Source organism: Cetorhinus maximus, chromosome 31, assembly GCF_964194155.1.
Source record: "Cetorhinus maximus chromosome 31, sCetMax3.hap1.1, whole genome shotgun sequence".
Taxonomy (NCBI): Eukaryota; Metazoa; Chordata; class Chondrichthyes; order Lamniformes; family Cetorhinidae; genus Cetorhinus; species Cetorhinus maximus.
In genome coordinates, this window is record NC_135909.1 from 2,380,527 (window position 1) to 2,397,982 (window position 17,456).

General features: G+C 53.0%; 2 protein-coding genes across 2 annotated transcripts in view; both read left to right on the plus strand.

The window, feature by feature from the left end:
* The window catches only part of LOC144670193 (putative RNA-binding protein EIF1AD), a 333,511-nt gene that overhangs the window by 169,517 nt on the left and 146,538 nt on the right, over positions 1–17,456 (plus strand). The window lies entirely within an intron of this gene.
* fam89b (family with sequence similarity 89 member B) lies at positions 1,064–8,435 on the plus strand. Its single transcript, XM_078532971.1, has 2 exons — positions 1,064–1,654; positions 7,185–8,435. The coding sequence occupies exons 1-2, from the start codon at positions 1,406–1,408 to the stop codon at positions 7,458–7,460; spliced, it is 525 nt and encodes a 174-aa protein (XP_078389097.1). The 5' UTR covers positions 1,064–1,405; the 3' UTR covers positions 7,461–8,435.

The following is a 17,456-nucleotide window of genomic DNA, read 5'->3' on the forward strand; positions in this document are numbered from 1 at the left end:
GGGGGGATCTTCTCTGTGCAAGAGAGAGAGAGAAGGGGGGATCTTCTCTGTGCAAGAGAGAGAGAGAAGGGGGGATCTTCTCTGTGCAAGAGAGAGAGAGAGGAGAGGGGGGATCTTCTCTGTGCAAGAGAGAGAGAGGAGAAGGGGGTATCTTCTCTGTGCAAGAGAGAGAGAGGGGGGATCTTCTCTCTGCAAGAGAGAGAGGAGAGGGGGGATCTTCTCTCTGCAAGAGAGAGAGGAGAGGGGGGATCTTCTCTGTGCAAGAGAGAGAGAGGAGAAGGGGGTATCTTCTCTGTGCAAGAGAGAGAGAGGGGGTATCTTCTCTGTGCAAGAGAGAGAGGAGAGGGGGGATCTTCTCTGTGCAAGAGAGAGAGAGAGGAGAGGGGGGATCTTCTCTGTGCAAGAGAGAGAGAGGAGAAGGGGGTATCTTCTCTGTGCAAGAGAGAGAGAGGGGGGATCTTCTCTGTGCAAGAGAGAGAGGAGAGGGGGGATCTTCTCTCTGCAAGAGAGAGAGGAGAGGGGGGATCTTCTCTCTGCAAGAGAGAGAGGAGAGGGGGGATCTTCTCTGTGCAAGAGAGAGAGAGGAGAAGGGGGTATCTTCTCTGTGCAAGAGAGAGAGAGGGGGTATCTTCTCTGTGCAAGAGAGAGAGGAGAGGGGGGATCTTCTCTCTGCAAGAGAGAGAGGAGAGGGGGGATCTTCTCTGTGCAAGAGAGAGGAGAGGGGGGATCTTCTCTCTGCAAGAGAGAGAGGAGAGGGGGGGATCTTCTCTGTGCAAGATAGAGAGAGAGGAGAGGGGGGATCTCTGTGCAAGAGAGAGAGGAGAGGGGGGGATCTTCTCTGTGCAAGAGAGAGAGGAGAAGGGGGTATCTTCTCTGTGCAAGAGAGAGAGGAGAGGGGGGATCTTCTCTGTGCAAGAAAGAGAGAGAGAGAGGGGGGATCTTCTCTGTGCAAGATAGAGAGAGAGAGAGGGGGGATCTTCTCTGTGCAAGAGAGAGGAGAGGGGGTTTCTTCTCTGTGCAAGAGAGAGAGAGAGAGAGGGGGGATCTTCTCTGTGCAAGATAGAGAGAGAGGAGTGGGGGGGGTGGGAAAGAGCCCAAGGAAGACCAGACCTTGGAGGAAACGCATTCTATTCAGCAGAGAGTGGAGGGAGGGAAATGAAAACTAGGAGCTGCTGATAAAGTTCAGACGTGTTTCCCTTCCATTGGGAGCCAGTTCCATGTCCTGATATCGATTGGCAGCACCGTTTGGAGAGAAGCGGGGTCTCGATACAGCTCAGGAAGAACGGCCGCCTTGAGACATCAGGCAAGAGGAGACAACTGAGCTACAGCCTGATCCTCACCCCCACCCCACACACCCCCCTCGCTAAGCCTGCCGCATGAAAGCCAGGCAGGGGTGGGGCAAGAGATGAACGGGTTGCAGGGTGAAGTCCCCGGCAGCCTGGCATCTGGCATCGAGGGCCTGCCCCCCTTGCCCAAGGGCCTGAGCGGGATCCTCAACTCCAGCGGGGGCTCGTGGCGGGACGTGGAGAGGGTCTACGCCAAGAAGACCATGATCCAGGACGAGCTGAGCCGCCCGCGCCTCGCCACCGAGAAGCTCCTGAGGAACAAGCCGGCGAATCTCGACGCGGCCCTGGCGGTGCTGCGGAAGGAGATGGTAAGGTCGGCGGCGCTCTCCCGTGCCCACGACGCCTCCGTCCGTCGTGCCAGGCCGTACGAAGTGGCCACCGCACCCACGCGCGCTGGCGCTAGACTACCTCCACCACCGTTGGTATCTCCCTCTCTCTGTCTCTCGTCCGAGCCAGAAGCTCGAACCCTGCCTCTAGGCACTCGAGCGGGTAACCCAGACGGGCGCTCCTGGTCGCCAGTACCCAGGGAGTGCTGCGCCGCCAGCGGTGCCATCCCTCGGCGGAGACGACAAATTGCGCCTCAGCCCAACCCCCTACCCCAAGGTGCCCATTAAAAGATCCCACAGCCCCTGTGGAGCAAAGCTGGGTGTTCAATGTTCGGCTGTCGCGGGCCCATATTTAGTGCCAAACCAGGTGAGCCGGCCGGTTACCTTGCTGCTGCTTGCGTAGTCTTGCTGTGCGCACATTGAGGCTGCCCTCCAGTGTGATAACTCGCCGCCCGCCCACCGAGCAAAAGCAGGAATCTGGAGCCAGTCTTTCCTAAACGTAGGATTATTCACGTAACCCGCAGGCACAGACTCCCTTTTTTACCCCCAACCCCCAGTGAAAACCGGTTCTTATATATACTTCAGAATAATGCCTTAACCTCTCCCCCACTTAATAGCGGCCGCTCTCACTTACAACTCGAGCATGTTGTGTTGCTGTAACACGATTGCGACGTTAACATCCAGGGAGGAGGAGAAGGGACCCACTGCACTTTAATTGACTGGTCCTAAATAGAAGAGTCCACTGTAACTTTCGTACCCCATCAGGGACAGTGACAAACTAACAGACGGAAGAGCTCTGGCCCCTTGCGTTAGAATCATGGAAATTTACAGCACAAAAGGAGGCAATTCGGTCCATCATGTCCTCGCTGGCTGACAGCCAGCCTAATCCCGTTCTCCGGCTCTTGGTCCATAGCCTTGTAGATGACTGCCCCTCAAGTGCCTCTCCAAGTGTTTTTTAAATGTGAAGAGGGTTCCTGCCTCTATCACCCTTTCAGGCAGTGAGTCCCAGATCCCCCACCACCCTCTGGATGAAAACAGTTCCCTTCAGATCCTCTCTAAACCTACTACATTTTGCCCTAAATCTATATCCCCACCCTGGCTAATGGACCTTCCTATCCGCTCCATCCAGACCCCTCATAACGTCCTTACACTCCAGCCTGTCCCTACCACAATGTCCTGGTGCGTCATAATATATTGACTCCCCACTACCCGCCTCTGTTGAGAAACCAGATTGAAAGAAAATACAGACCAATTCTTGGGTGGGGGGGGAGGTGGGAGGGCTTAAAAGTCTGGGGAGATTCCTCTCAGATTCCCAGCAAAGATCACTCCGGGCTCTCTTTAAAGTTGTAACCCAGAAACAAGGTGACCTCCACCACTGCCAGCTCGGTACAGTTGGAAATGAATGGTGTGGGGAGAGGGCAAGGACAAGAGGACGGGAATTCGGAGCAGGAGTAGGCCATTCAGCCCCCCCACCCCCCGAGTCTACACCGCCATTCAATAACATGGCTGACCTGATTGTGGCCTCAATGCCACTTTCCTGCCTGTCCTCCCCGCCCCCCCAATAACCTTTGACTCCCGTGCCGATCAAAAATCAATCTAACTCAGCCTTGAATACATTCAATGACCCAGCCTCCTGCTGTCTGGGGGGAAGAGAATTCCCACAGACTAATGATCCTCTGAGAGAAAGAAATTCTCCGCATCTCCGTCTTAAATGGGAAACCCCAAATTAATTCCAGACTCCCCTACGTTTTTGAATGACCAATATTTTTGCCTTTCTACCTGACTCCGGGGAACAACAAGGTGCAGATGGGCAAGGCTGTGCCCTGGAGGCACAGGGTGACGAGTTTATTAACAGATTGCATCCAGTGACAAGTCTGGGCTAGATTGGCAGCGAGCTTTCCATTCTTAGCGAGCTTGGGAGTGATTAGTGCTTACGTCGCCTGGGTGCCCGGTCCCTTGCATGCTTGGCATGATACATCCATTACGTCGCGTGGGTGCCCCGGTCCCTTGCATGCTTGGCATGATGCGTCCAATCCCGGAACAAAACGTGGGAAAATGTGAACTTGTCCACTTTGGCCAGAAGAATTGAAAAGTAGTATACTATTTAAACAGAGAGAGAGATTGCACACCTCAGTGGTAGAGAGTGGGCGTCCTGGCACACGGATCACAAAAAGTTAGCATGCAGGCACAACGAGCGATTAGGAAGGCAAGTGGAATGTTGTCTCTTATTGCAAGAATATACAAGTAGGGAAGTTTTACTGTAGCTGTACAGGGCCCTGGTGAGACCACATCTGGAGTACTGTGTACAGTTTTGATCTCCTTATCTGCGTTAGAAGCAGTTCAGAGAAGGTTCACTCACTCGTTCCTGGGATGAGGGGCCTATCTTTTGAGGACAGGTTGGAGAGGTTGGGCCTATACCTGTTGGAGTTTAGATCTTATTGCAACATATAAAATCCTGAGAGGACTTGACAGGGTGTAGGCTGAAAGGATGTTTCCCCTTGTGGGGGAGACCAGAACCAGGGGACACAGTTTAAGAATAAGAGGTCTACTGTTTAAGACAGAGACGAGGAGGATTTTTTTCTCTCAGAGGGTAGTTAGTCTGTGGGAATTCTCTTCCCCAGAGAGCAGTGGAGGCTGGGTCATTGAATATATTCAAGGGTGATTTAGGGAGATTTTTGATCCGACAAGGGAGTCAAGGGTCATGGGGAGCAGACAGGAAAGTGGAGTTGAGGTCACAACCATATCAGCCACGATCTTATTGAATGGTGGAGCAGGCTCGAGGGGCCAAATGGCCTACTGCTGCTCCTGGTTCATACATTCCCATGTCCAGGGTGGAAAACCAAGGCAACCCCCTCGGTCTCATCGTTTTACCACTTCTTGCGGAAAGAAACCTATTTGGATAGCGATCTGGCAACAGCCCAGAGACCCTCGCAGACCACAAATTACTTTTGTCACTGTGGGAAAGAGTTGCATTTCTATAGCGCCTATCACCACCTCAGGACGCCCCAAAGCGCTTTCCAGCCAATGACGTGCTTTTGAAGCGCAGTGATGTAGGAAAAGCGGCAGCCAATGATCGCACAGCAAGCTCCCGCGAACAGCAATGGGATAATGACTTATTTGTCTATTTTTGGTGATGTTGGTTGAAGGGGACATGTTGGCGCCAGGACATCGGGGAGAACTGCCTCACGGCTCTTTTTCAGCTTAGTGGCCATGGGACCTTGTAAACCAAGCTGAGAGGACAGACCTTTAAGTAGGGTCCTACGACAAGGAAGCACTCCCTCACTAATGCACTGGGAGTGCCAGCTTGGATCTGGTGATCAGTTTTCTGTTGGTACAGTAGGCATCATGTACACATGTTCCCACAGGCCAGCAACCCTGTTTTTAAGTGAAGTTGGCTGAGAGGTTCACAAACACACTGACTCTCACTGGGGTACGGGTCCCACACACGCTGATTCTCACTGGGGTACGGGTCCCACACACACTGACTCTCACTGGGGTACAGGTCCCACACACACTGACTCTCACTGGGGTACGGGTCCCACACACACTGACTCTCACTGGGGTACGGGTCCCACACACACTGACTCTCACTGGGGCATGGGTCCCACACACACTGACTCTCACTGGGGTACGGGTCCCACACACACTGACTCTCACTGGGGTACGGGTCCCTCACACACTGACTCTCACTGGGGTACGGGTCCCACACACGCTGATTCTCACTGGGGTACGGGTCCCACACACACTGACTCTCACTGGGGTACGGGTCCCACACACACTGACTCTCACTGGGGTACGGGTCCCTCACACACTGACTCTCACTGGTGTACGGGAGGCACACACACTGACTCTCACTGGGGTACGGGTCCCACACACACACTGACTCTCACTGGGGTACGGGTCCCACACACACTGACTCTCACTGGGGTACGGGTCCCACACACACTGACTCTCACTGGGGCACAGGTCCCACACACACACTGACTCCCACTGGGGTACGGGTCCCACACACACTGACTCTCACTGGGGTAGGGGGGGCGACCAGATCGCAATAATGCACAAACAAATCTATACACGAATGTGTGAGACCAGCCTTAGGCCTGGAACCAAGATAAGCACAGTGAGTACTCTTGAAGAGCCTGTGCCAGTCCCGGCCTTGTGTGCGATTTGACCTCCCACTTTCTGACTGGTGCTGCGCCTGAACGAGCTCCTTGTTTGTCTCTTTGGGATTCAGCAGCTTGTGGTGGAAGTAGGGAGTGTGGAGTTTGGAGCCCGGCAGACAAGAGGGCCTCCAGCCACAGCTGTTCCTGTTTACTCAGGCTGTGCTGGTATCCGTTTCACGGGGACATTTTGAATAACTTTTAACAGCCAGCTGCAGCAGGCATTGTTACTCTGAACAATGCCCCCATTCCACTCCCTCCTCTTCCTCTGAGCAAAACTGAGCAGGCTGCAGGGTTCTTTTATTCCTTACCCAGGGCAGCCCTCTCCCCCTCCTCCTCTCAGTACAGGAACTGCCTCGAGGGGCTGAACAGCCCTCCTCCTGTTCCCGTGCCGCTATAGGGACCGAGCCGCGATCCCGGGTTGCTACCCCTTACCACCCTTACTCACTCTTTGCAAGCGGGTCCAGGCTGTGAACTATTCGACTGGGGCGGGGTGGGGGGGCGGCGGCGGTGGTGTGAACATCGCGTTGTCCTGTTCTGAGTTTAATCTGTGCTTTTAAATGGGTGGGGGTTTGACCGAGCAGGAATCCAGACTGATTCTGCCCAGCCCAGCACCTGCCCTTCTCCCTAACCCTGGGGTCTCCAGATAGTGATCAGCAGGAACCCTGGCTGATTCTCCCCTTTTCCCCTAACCCTGGGGTCTCCAGACAGTGATCAGGGGCAGGAACCCAGGCTGATTCTCCCCTTTTCCCCTAACCCTGGGGTCTCTGGACAGTGATCAGGGGCAGGAACCCTGGCTGATTCTCCCCTCTCTCTCTAACCCTAGGGTCTCTGGACAGTGATCAGGGGCAGGAACCCAGGCTGATTCTCCCCTTTTCCCCTAACCCTGGGGTCTCTGGACAGTGATCAGGGGCAGGAACCCTGGCTGATTCTCCCCTCTCTCTAACCCTAGGGTCTCTGGACAGTGATCAGGGGCAGGAACCCTGGCTGATTCCCCCCTCTTCCCCTAACCCTAGGGTCTCTGGACAGTGATCAGGGGCAGGAGCCCTGGCTAATTCCCCCCTTTTCCCCTAACCCTGGGGTCTCTGGACAGAGATCAGCAGGAACCCTGGCTGATTCCCCCCTAACCCTGGGGTCTCTGGACAGCGATCAAGTTGACCGATTCTCCCTCCCTAAAGATTCAAACACTGGCTGTAGACCATATCATTGGCCTAGGCACTGAGACTAGCTCAAGAAGTACAGGGCTGCAATGGAAGCCGGGTTACCCCAGAGGGCTTTGTAGCTCAGGATGGCACCAGGGTACCACATGTTTAACTGACACCCCTCCCCTCCTTATCTCTCCTGCTCCTCAGGTGGGCCTGCGGCAGCTGGACATGTCCCTTCTCTGCCAGCTGTGGTCGCTGTACGAGTCCATTCAGGAGTACAAGGGCCTGTACCAGGACATGACCTCGTCCATGCACTCCTTCGCTGCGGAGAGCGCTTACTATGACGATGAGGAAGAGTACGAGGCGGACCAGGCCGGTCAGGATCGCTCCAAGGATGACGCGGTGCGCAACACCCTGAAAGTCCCCCAGACTCAGAACTCCCGCGACCAATGGCTTCAAGATTCCTTCCACATTACGATATAGAACATAATCCCCATTCCGCTTTGTTTACAGCCTCCTGTTTAATTTTTTGTCGAAAAGAATATTAATTCCCGGGATTTGGGTATCATTGGCGAGGTCAAGGACGTATTCCCCATCCCCAAATTCCCCTTGAGCAGTTGGTGACTCTGGAGTCACACGTAGGCCAGACCGGGTAAGGATGGCAGATTTCCTTCCCTAAAGGACTTCGGTGAACCAGATGGGTTTTTACAACAATCGATGATCGTTGTCATGGTCACCATTACTGAGACTAGCTTTCAACTCCAGATTTATTAATTGAATTTAATTTCCACCCGCCACCATGGGTGGGTTTTGCACCCATGACATAAGCCTGGACCTCTGGGTTACTAGTTCAGTGACATTACCACTACACTGCCATCCATCTAGGGCAGGGGTGTAGTGAGTGGGGCCTCACCATCACGCCCCAGGCTGTGCAGAATCGCATCAGTGAGTGGGGAAAGAAGGGGGGGGGGGGAAGAAGTGAGAGGGAGGGATTGTGAATCTGGGAGGAGCGAGGGGGGAAAGTGGGCGAAAGGTTCTGGAGAGGGATCTGGACACTTTCGGACCTTATCCCCATGATTTATTGCATGTTTCTAGTCGGACGTGGTTTTATATACCATGTGCACTCTGCATTTTGACTGAGAAGCAACAAGCTGCTTCGGGCCTCCTGCTTTGCACAATCTTCTGCTCGGGAACTTTTAACCAAAGATTGTTTTTCTATTCTTGTGCTCTCCTACGTCGTCGTTTTTTTTCGTATCCATGGTTTTGCCAAAAAAGTGAACTTTCCTGCACTGGGAATCATACACCATACCCCAGTGAGAGTCAGTGTGTGTGGGAATCGTACCCCAGTGAGAGTCAGTGTGTGTGGGACCCGTACTCCAGTGAGATTCAGTGTGTGTGGGACCCGTACCCCAGTGAGAGTCAGTGTGTGTGGGACCCGTACCCCAGTGAGAGTCAGTGTGTGTGGGACCCGTAACCCAGTGAGAGTCAGTGTGTGTGGAACCCGTACCCCAGTGAGAGTCAGTGTGTGTGGGACCCGTACTCCAGTGAGATTCAGTGTGTGTGGGACCCGTACCCCAGTGAGAGTCAGTGTGTGTGGGACCCGTAACCCAGTGAGAGTCAGTGTGTGTGGGACCCGTACCCCAGTGTGAATCAGTGTATGTGGGACCCGTACCCCAGTGTGAATCAGTGTGTGTGGGACCCGTAACCCAGTGAGAGTCAGTGTGTGTGGGACCCGTACCCCAGTGTGAATCAGTGTATGTGGGACCCGTAACCCAGTGAGAGTCAGTGTGTGGGGGACCCGTACCCCAGTGAGAGTCAGTGTGTGTGGGACCCGTACCCCAGTGTGAATCAGTGTATGTGGGACCCGTACCCCAGTGTGAATCAGTGTATGTGGGACCCGTAACCCAGTGAGAGTCAGTGTGTGTGGGACCCGTACCCCAGTGTGAATCAGTGTGTGTGGGACCCGTACCCCAGTGAGAGTCAGTGTGTGTGGGACCCGTACCCCAGTGTGAATCAGTGTGTGTGGGACCCGTAACCCAGTGAGAGTCAGTGTGTGTGGGACCCATAACCCAGTGTGAGTCAGTGTGTGTGGGACCTGTAACCCAGTGTGAATTAGTGTGTGTGGGACCCGTAACCCAGTGAGAGTCAGTGTGTGTGGGACCCGTAACCCAGTGTGAATCAGTGTGTGTGGGACCCGTAACCCAGTGAGAGTCAGTGTGTGTGGGACCCGTAACCCAGTGAGAGTCAGTGTGTGTGGGACCCGTACCCCAGTGAGATTCAGGATATGTGGAACCCATAGCCCAGCGAGAGTCAGTGTGTGTGGGAGCCATACCCCAGTGAGAGTCAGTGTGTGTGGGACCCGTACCCCAGTGAGAGTCAGTGTGTGTGGGACCCATACCCCAGTGAGAGTCAGTGTGTGTGGGACCCGTACCCCAGTGAGAGTCAGTGTGTGTGGGACCCGTACCCCAGTGAGAGTCAGTGTGTGTGGGACCCGTACCCCAGTGAGAGTCAGTGTGTGTGGGACCCGTACCCCAGTGAGAGTCAGTGTGTGTGGGACCCGTACCCCAGTGAGAGTCAGTGTGTGTGGGACCCGTACCCCAGTGAGAGTCAGTGTGTGTGGGACCCGTACCCCAGTGAGAGTCAGTGTGTGTGGGACCCGTACCCCAGTGAGAGTCAGTGTGTGTGGGACCCGTACCCCAGTGAGAGTCAGTGTGTGTGGGACCCGTACCCCAGTGAGAGTCAGTGTGTGTGGGACCCGTACCCCAGTGAGAGTCAGTGTGTGTGGGACCCGTACCCCAGTGAGAGTCAGTGTGTGGGGGACCCATACCCCAGTTATCTGATCCAGGATTTTGTCTTGTTTTGCTCCTGCAGTCTGCAATGTTATTTGCTGACAATGAAAACGAGATGATCATTTTCTCAAACAACACTTGGTTAGATGTTGAATAGCATGTTGAAAGACAGGAGTTTTTAATATATATTTGAGACAAATTAATCTGAATCCCTGTTTTTCTAGTTTTGTAGTCATTTTAAGTTATATACCATATTATTTTATCACACTACTGCTATAATCACTTATTTACAAATAGATCTTTTTTAAATAATATTTCAAATGTGCAGTTTGAATAAAATGAGTTTTGCTACCCTGTGTTTTTTGTCTCTGCTTTCTGCTGGCTAATCTTTTTGTGTATTTCCGTATTCAGAATGGGCCATTTTCCACTTTGTGTCCCCATCAAACACTCCCAGGGCAGGTACAGCACGGGGTCAGATACAGAGTAAAGCCCCCTCTACACTGTCCCCATCAAACACTCCCAGGACAGGTACAGCACGGGGTCAGATACAGAGTAAAGCTCTGTCTGCACTGTCCCCATCAAACACTCCCAGGGCAGGTACAGCACGGGGTTAGATACAGAGTAAAGCTCCCTCTACACTTGTCCCCATCAAACACTCCCAGGACAGGTACAGCACGGGGTTAGATACAGAGTAAAGCTCCCTCTACACTGTCCCCATCAAACACTCCCAGGGCAGGTACAGCACGGGGTTAGACACAGAGTAAATGTCCCTCTACACCGTCCCCATCAAACACTCCCAGGACAGGTACAGCACGGGGTTAGATACAGAGTAAAGCTCCCTCTACACTGTCCCCATCAAACACTCCCAGGACAGGTACAGCACGGGATTAGACACAGAGTAAAGCTCCCTCTACACCGTCCCCATCAAACACTCCCAGGACAGGTGCAGCACGGGGTTAGATACAGAGTAAAGCTCCCTCTACACTGTCCCCATCAAACACTCCCAGGGCAGGTACAGCACGGGGTTAGACACAGAGTAAAGGGTCATGGAATTCAATAGTGATTTTCAAAAGGGGAATTGGATAAATACTTGAAAAGGAGAAATCTTCAGGACTATGTGGGAAAGAAAAGGGGGGGCAGTGGGTCCCATTGGATCACTCTTTCAGAGAGGCTAGATAAACCAAACGGCCTCCCTTAGTGCTCTATGATTCTGGATTCACCAATAAATTGTATGGGGCTCTTCTGCCCCTTGAGCCTGCCACACAGGAAAAGGGGACAGAGTTCCAGGATCCCATCCCCATTGTGTGAAGAAGTGTTTCCTTCCGTCACCCCTGAACAGCCTGGCTCGAATTGTAAGGCTACTGTGTATCAGAGGAAGCAGCTTATATCACTATTGTGTCCATCAGCTTCTCAAACCCAGCTGGTCCCTTGAGGCCAGTGTTTAGCATGTTCACTGCTGGGGAAATGATCCAAAAAAGACATTTTCTCAGACCAGGGAATCAGGAAATGGGTTACGCGTTGCAGAATTCTCAGCTTCTGACCTGTTCTTGTAGCCACAGCACTTATACGGCTAGTCCAATTAAGTTTCTGGTTAACTGTAACCACCACCACAACACCCCCCCCCGCCAACGCCAGGATTTTAATAGTGGGGGATTCAGCGATGGTAATGCTGTTGAACATCAAGTGGAGAGGTTAAGAAAAGATATAGTGAGTCTCATGTGCAACTTGTCTTGGGACCTTACCCAATCTTCATCTGTGCAGGCTAGTCAAGGGAATGGGGGGCTTGAATTGCACTGGGCAAGTCAGCGGCAGCCTCCTGCAGGTAGATAATAGCTTTAACCCAAGTGGCACCAAGCAGCGAGGGAACATTCCCATGGGGTGTCACTTCTGCTGCGCTGCAGCTGAGAAGGGGGAAAGAAAAAAGGTCTGCATTTCTGTAGCACCTTTCATGACACCAAAACACTTACAGCGCTTTTGAAATGTCACTGTTGTAATGCAGGAAACCCTGCAGCCTGCTCACGCACAGCAAGATCCCGCCAACAGCAACGGGAGCATGTCAGCCGTAGCTCAGTCGGTAGCACACGTGCCTCAGAGTCAGACGGTTCCTGGTTCGAGTCCCAACCCGGGACTTGAGTGTAAAATAAGTACGTGGGGGCTGGAGAGGGTAGATACCAGGAAGGTGTCCCCACTTGTGGGATAGACTAGAACCAGGAGACAACAGCTTCGGAATAAGAGATTTGCCATTTAAGGCAGAGATGAGGAGAAATTTCCTCTCTCAAGAGGGCCATTAGTATGTGAAATTGTCCTCCCCAGAGAGCAGTGGAGGCTGGGCCATTGAGTTGGATAGATTCCTGATAGACAGGGGAGTCAAGGGTTAGGGAGGGCAGACAGCAACGCGGAGTTGAGGCCACAACCAGATTAGCCATGATCCTATTGAATGGTGGAGCAGACTCAGAGAGCTAAATGGCCTACTCTTGTTCCTAGTCCTATGTTCCAGGGCAGTACTGAAGGGGTGCTCCGCTGTCAGAGGTGCCACCTTTCAGGTGAGACGTTAAACCCAAGTCCAGTCTGCCTGCTTGGATAGATGGACGTACGTACCAGATCGCGCGGCACTATTTCGGAGAGGAGGTGAGGAATCCTCCCCCAGTGCCCTGGTCAATAGTTATCCCTCAATCAACCTCACAGGACAAAAAGGCAGCAGGTTATCTGGTCATTATCGCACTGCTTTTTGTGGGAGTTGGCCGAGTGCAAATTGGCTGCTGCTGTCCCTACATTACAGCAACAATTAGACTTTACAAAATACTTCCACTGGATGTAAAGCGCTTTAAGGTGTCTGGATGGTTGTGAAACGCGCTATATAAATGAGTCTTTATTCTTCTGCCACCCTCATCCCAGCCTCTCCCCACGCCCCCCACAACCACTCTGCAATTTGCTGACCATCGCTTTACATTTCTACCTTTCCTCAGTTCTGATAAAAGATCACGGACCCAAAACGCTGACTCCCGTTTCTCCCTCCACCGGTGCTGCCCGACCCTGCCGAGTACTTCCCAGCATCTTCCGGCCTTGCGCCGTTAAAGCTAATCTCGGCTCAGAAAGTGCAATTTGGTTCGAGTTGTCTGGCCAGTGGCTCCTGCAGATTGCAAAACGCGTCAACTTTGGGTTGTAGGTCAACATCTAAAAAAATGCGACAGCCTCGTGTTGGAATATTATTTAATAAATTTTAAAAATATATATACACACAGCCGCAACCCCCCCCAACCCCTCCCCTCCCCCAACAAACATTCAAAGACACGGTTCAAACAAATTGAATCTGATGCCATTTTACAAGAACAGGAGCATTATACCAGGTGATACGGAATTAACTGTTCTATGGGTAAAGTGGCAACACATCAGCTAAAGCCCGAAAGTCTAACGTCATTGAGTAAACCCAGACTCGGGTCAGTCAGAGTTCAATTGCAGGCTGGAACGGGCCCGATCAGATTCCGGTCGTAGCCGTCGACTGCAGCTCATTTCGAAAGGGCCAGGGCGGCCTCTGGCCAACGGCAAGATCCTTGCGAGCGAGCGCACGCGGCGCTTTCGATGTGGACGCCGCGGAGTCACAGCGCCCGGGCTTGAGTTCGCTGGAACGGACGGGGAGGAATCGAGCGCGTCATTCTTGGCTTCCTCGAACTTTCAGACGGTTAACTTCCGAGCTCAAAATTATGCAGGGGGGCCAACTAACCAGTGGAAAGCAATGGGAATTTTGTACAGTCGAGCTTGGTAGACACGGCCAATAGCATTTAATTTAATTCGATGAGCGCTTTTGTTTTTATATAAATTTGGGCTTATTATTTCTGCATCCAAAAAAAGGGGACTTTATGTTAAGCTGATAGTCGCTGGCAATTAAGTGTATAAGAATACTCCTTCCTTAGAGGTAAGCATTGTAATGTTTAATTAATTTCACCAAGCTTTTGTTGAATAATTGAGATGCCATTGGTCTGGTGTTTTAAGGGCACCGTGTAAATCTGATCTCGTTGTGGGTAGAATTAGCTGCGACAGCCAAGGGTCAGGCGGGCAAGCTCAAAAGGCAGACCAGAGTTTGAGATCGAGCTAAACTGCACGACGAAACGGCGGGGGGTGAAGGGAAAATAGTTCACTGGGGGGGGGGGGACCACTGGAGAAGGTGCGGACGGGGGAGCTGTGTGCACAGGAGTGGCGCTTGCCGTCACGGGGGTTTTTGGCACGTGTGGCAGTGCCTTTCCCCGTTAAGCTCGTGGCACAGGGGCCTTGACAGCGACGGGTGTCGTGCTGCACGAAACAGAGACAGCAAGAGAAAGGAGCGAGGAAATAAGACAGAGAGGCGCGCGGATGTTACTGAAATGAAGTGGGGACAGGGTGGTTGAAAACAAATCTACATTTCTAACCAGGGTCAGTCCTCGTGTCGTATGTCAACGTTAGCATATCTGGGTGTGACAAAGTGACGGCAGAAACTCCAACACGTAACTCCGGAAAGAAGTGTTGGGCACCGCTAATGAGGGTTAGTTTTACACCATAGAGGGACAGGAACTGGCATCTTGATTTGGAGGGACATAATGACGTGGGGCAGGATATGGCGAGTGCGTTTTAATGTTCGCCTTCAGCCGAGCAGTGGCCAAGACAGGGGGTGTGTGTCTCAGACCAAACTGAACATTCGTTCCCGGGATGGGTGTTTTTAACAGGCCAGGCTGGGGACTTCCCCTCTGGGTGGGGGTATTTAGCAGGCCGGGTTGGGCACCCATTCTCAGGGTGGGGGTATTTAACAGGCCGTTTCGGGCATTCATTCCCAGAGCGGGGGTATTTAACAGGCCGGACTGTGCACTCGTTCTCAGGTTGGGTGTTTTTAACAGGCCTGATTGGGCACTCATTCTTGGGACGGGTGTTTTTAATGCGCCTGATTGGGCACTCGTTCCCGAGGCGGGTGTTTTTAATGCGCCTGATTGGGCATTCGTTCCCGGGCTGGGTGTTTTTAACACGCCTGATTGGGCACTCGTTCCCGGGCTGGGTGTTTTTAACACGCCTGATTGGGCACTCGTTCCCGGGCTGGGTGTTTTTAACGCGCCTGATTGGGCACTCGTTCCCGGAGCGGGTGTTTTTAACGCACCTGATTGGGCATTCGTTCCCGGAGCAGGTGTTTTTAACGCACCTGATTGGGCACTCGTTCCCGGGGCGGGTGTTTTTAATGCACCTGATTGGGCACTCGTTCCCGGAGCGGGTGTTTTTAACGCGCCTGATTGGGCACTCGTTCCCGGAGTGGGTGTTTTTAACGCGCCTGATTGGGCACTCGTTCCCGGAGCGGGTGTTTTTAACGCGCCTGATTGGGCACTCGTTCCCGGGGCGGGTGTTTTTAACGAGCCTGATTGGGCACTCGTTCCCGGAGCGGGTGTTTTTAACGAGCCTGATTGGGCACTCGTTCCCGGAGCGGGTGTTTTTAACAAGCCTGATTGGGCACTCGTTCCCGGAGCGGGTGATATCAACGGGCTGGAATGGGCACGTGTTCCCGGGCTGCGAGTTTTTAACAAGCCGGATCGAGCACGCTCTCTAAGAGTGGGGGTATTTAACAGGCCGGAGTGTGCGCTCATTCGCAGAGCGGGGGTATTAAACAAGCCGGATTGGGCACTCTCTCCCGGAGCGGGGGTATTTAACAGGCCGGACTGTGCACTCATTCGCAGAGCGGGGGTATTAAACATGCCGGATCGGGCACTCTCTCCCAGAGCAGGGGTATTAAACAGGCCGGACTGTGCACTCATTCGCATGGCGGGGGTATTTAACAGGCCGGACTGTGCACTCATTTGCAGAGCGGGGGTATTTAACAGGCCGGACTGTGCACTCATTCGCAGAGCAGGGGTATTTAACAGGCCAGACTGTGCACTCATTCGCAGAGCAGGGGTATTTAACAGGCCGGACTGTGCACTCATTCGCAGAGCAGGGGTATTTAACAGGCCGGACTGTGCACTCATTCGCAGAGCAGGGTTATTTAACAGGCCGGACTGTGCACTCATTCGCGGAGCGGGGGTATTTAACAGGCTGGACTTTGCACTCATGCCCAGAGCAGGGGTATTTAACAGGCCAGATTGGGTACTCTCTCCCAGAACAGGGGTATTAAACAAGCCAGATCGGGCACTCATTCTGAGAGTAGGGGTATTTAACTGGCCAGACTGTGCACCCATTCCCAGAGCAGGAGCATTTAACAGGCTGGACTGTGCGCCCATCTTGAGAGCGGGGGTATTTAACAGGCAGGACCGTGCACTCATTCCCAGGGCGGGGGTGTTTAACAGGCCGGATTGGGTACTCTCTCCCAGAGTGGGGGTATTTAACAAGCCAGATCGTGCACCCATTCCCAGAGTGGGAGTATTTAACAGGCCAGACTGTGCACCCATTCCCAGAGCGGGAGTATTTAACAGGCCAGACTGTGCACCCATTCCCAGAGCGGGAGTATTTAACAAGCCGGACCGTGCACTAATTCCCAGCACAGGAGTATTTAACAGGCCAGACTGTGCACCCATTCCCAGGGCGGGAGTATTTAACAGGCCGGACTGTGCACCCATTCCCAGAGCGGGAGTATTTAACAAGCCGGACCGTGCACTCATTCCCAGGGCGGGGGTATTTAACAAACCGGATCTGGCCCTTTTGGCGGGGGTAGGTTTATCCTGCGGCATTTTCCTCTTTATGGGTTTCCTGTTTTCCAGCTTTGAGGCAGGAGTTCGAGGGAGGCGGACACGGTGGTACAGGGAGCTGCTTTTGGCGAGAATCGATGTGAATTGCCGCTGGAACCGGCTGCCCCCGTGCATGCAGTGGGTGGGTACAGGCTGAGAGCGAGGCAGAGCTTTGGGGCAGAGCTGCTCATAATAATCGACGTAGTGCTTGGCAGCCTTGTCACGTCCATAGTCCGGGGGACAGCGAGGGTAACATGGCGTTTGCTGGCCATACCTAACTAGGGAATCACCTGGTGCCCAAGTGCATTCTGCGGCCTGGTGGCTTGGTCTTCCACACCGCTGACAACTTTCCACCACACCGCTGGCAGATTGTGGCATGGTGCTCGCTTTGGAAGGCAGAGCGCTAATCTTCTTCCCCCTGAAGTCAGCAAGATCCATCTTGTTAATGGCTTTCAGTGCTTCCTCCTCAGGGTCCCTGTGTGCAAACGCATAATCTGAGAGAGAGAGTGAGAGAGAGAGAGAGAGAGAGAGAGAGAGAGAAAAGAGGAGGTTTAATTAAATGTCAGCTCACTGGGCATGTGAAACTGCGCCAAGATTTGACCCTTGTTCTCTGACTGGTTTGGGACGATAATCTTTTGCTCAGCCTTCATAAAGCACTGGTCTGATCAGAGCTGGAGCGCTCTGTCAAACTCTGGGCATCACACTTCAGGAATGACAAGGCCTTGGAGAACGTTCAGAGGAGATTTGCTCAAATGATCTCGGGGGTGGAGGGGGGGCGGGTGGCGGTGAAGGAAATTTATGAGGAGAGAGTAGATTTACCAGAGTGAATCGTCAACTCCAAGGATTAAGCTACAAGGAAAGAAGACACAAGCTAAGGGTGTATTCCTGGAATTTAGCAGGGAAAGGGATGCTTTGGTTGTAGTTTTTGAGATATGAAGGGGGACAGAGAGAGAGAGAGAAACTAGTTCCGTTAGTTGGAATGTGTAAAAGTAAGAGCCAGACCTTTCAGGAGTGAGATT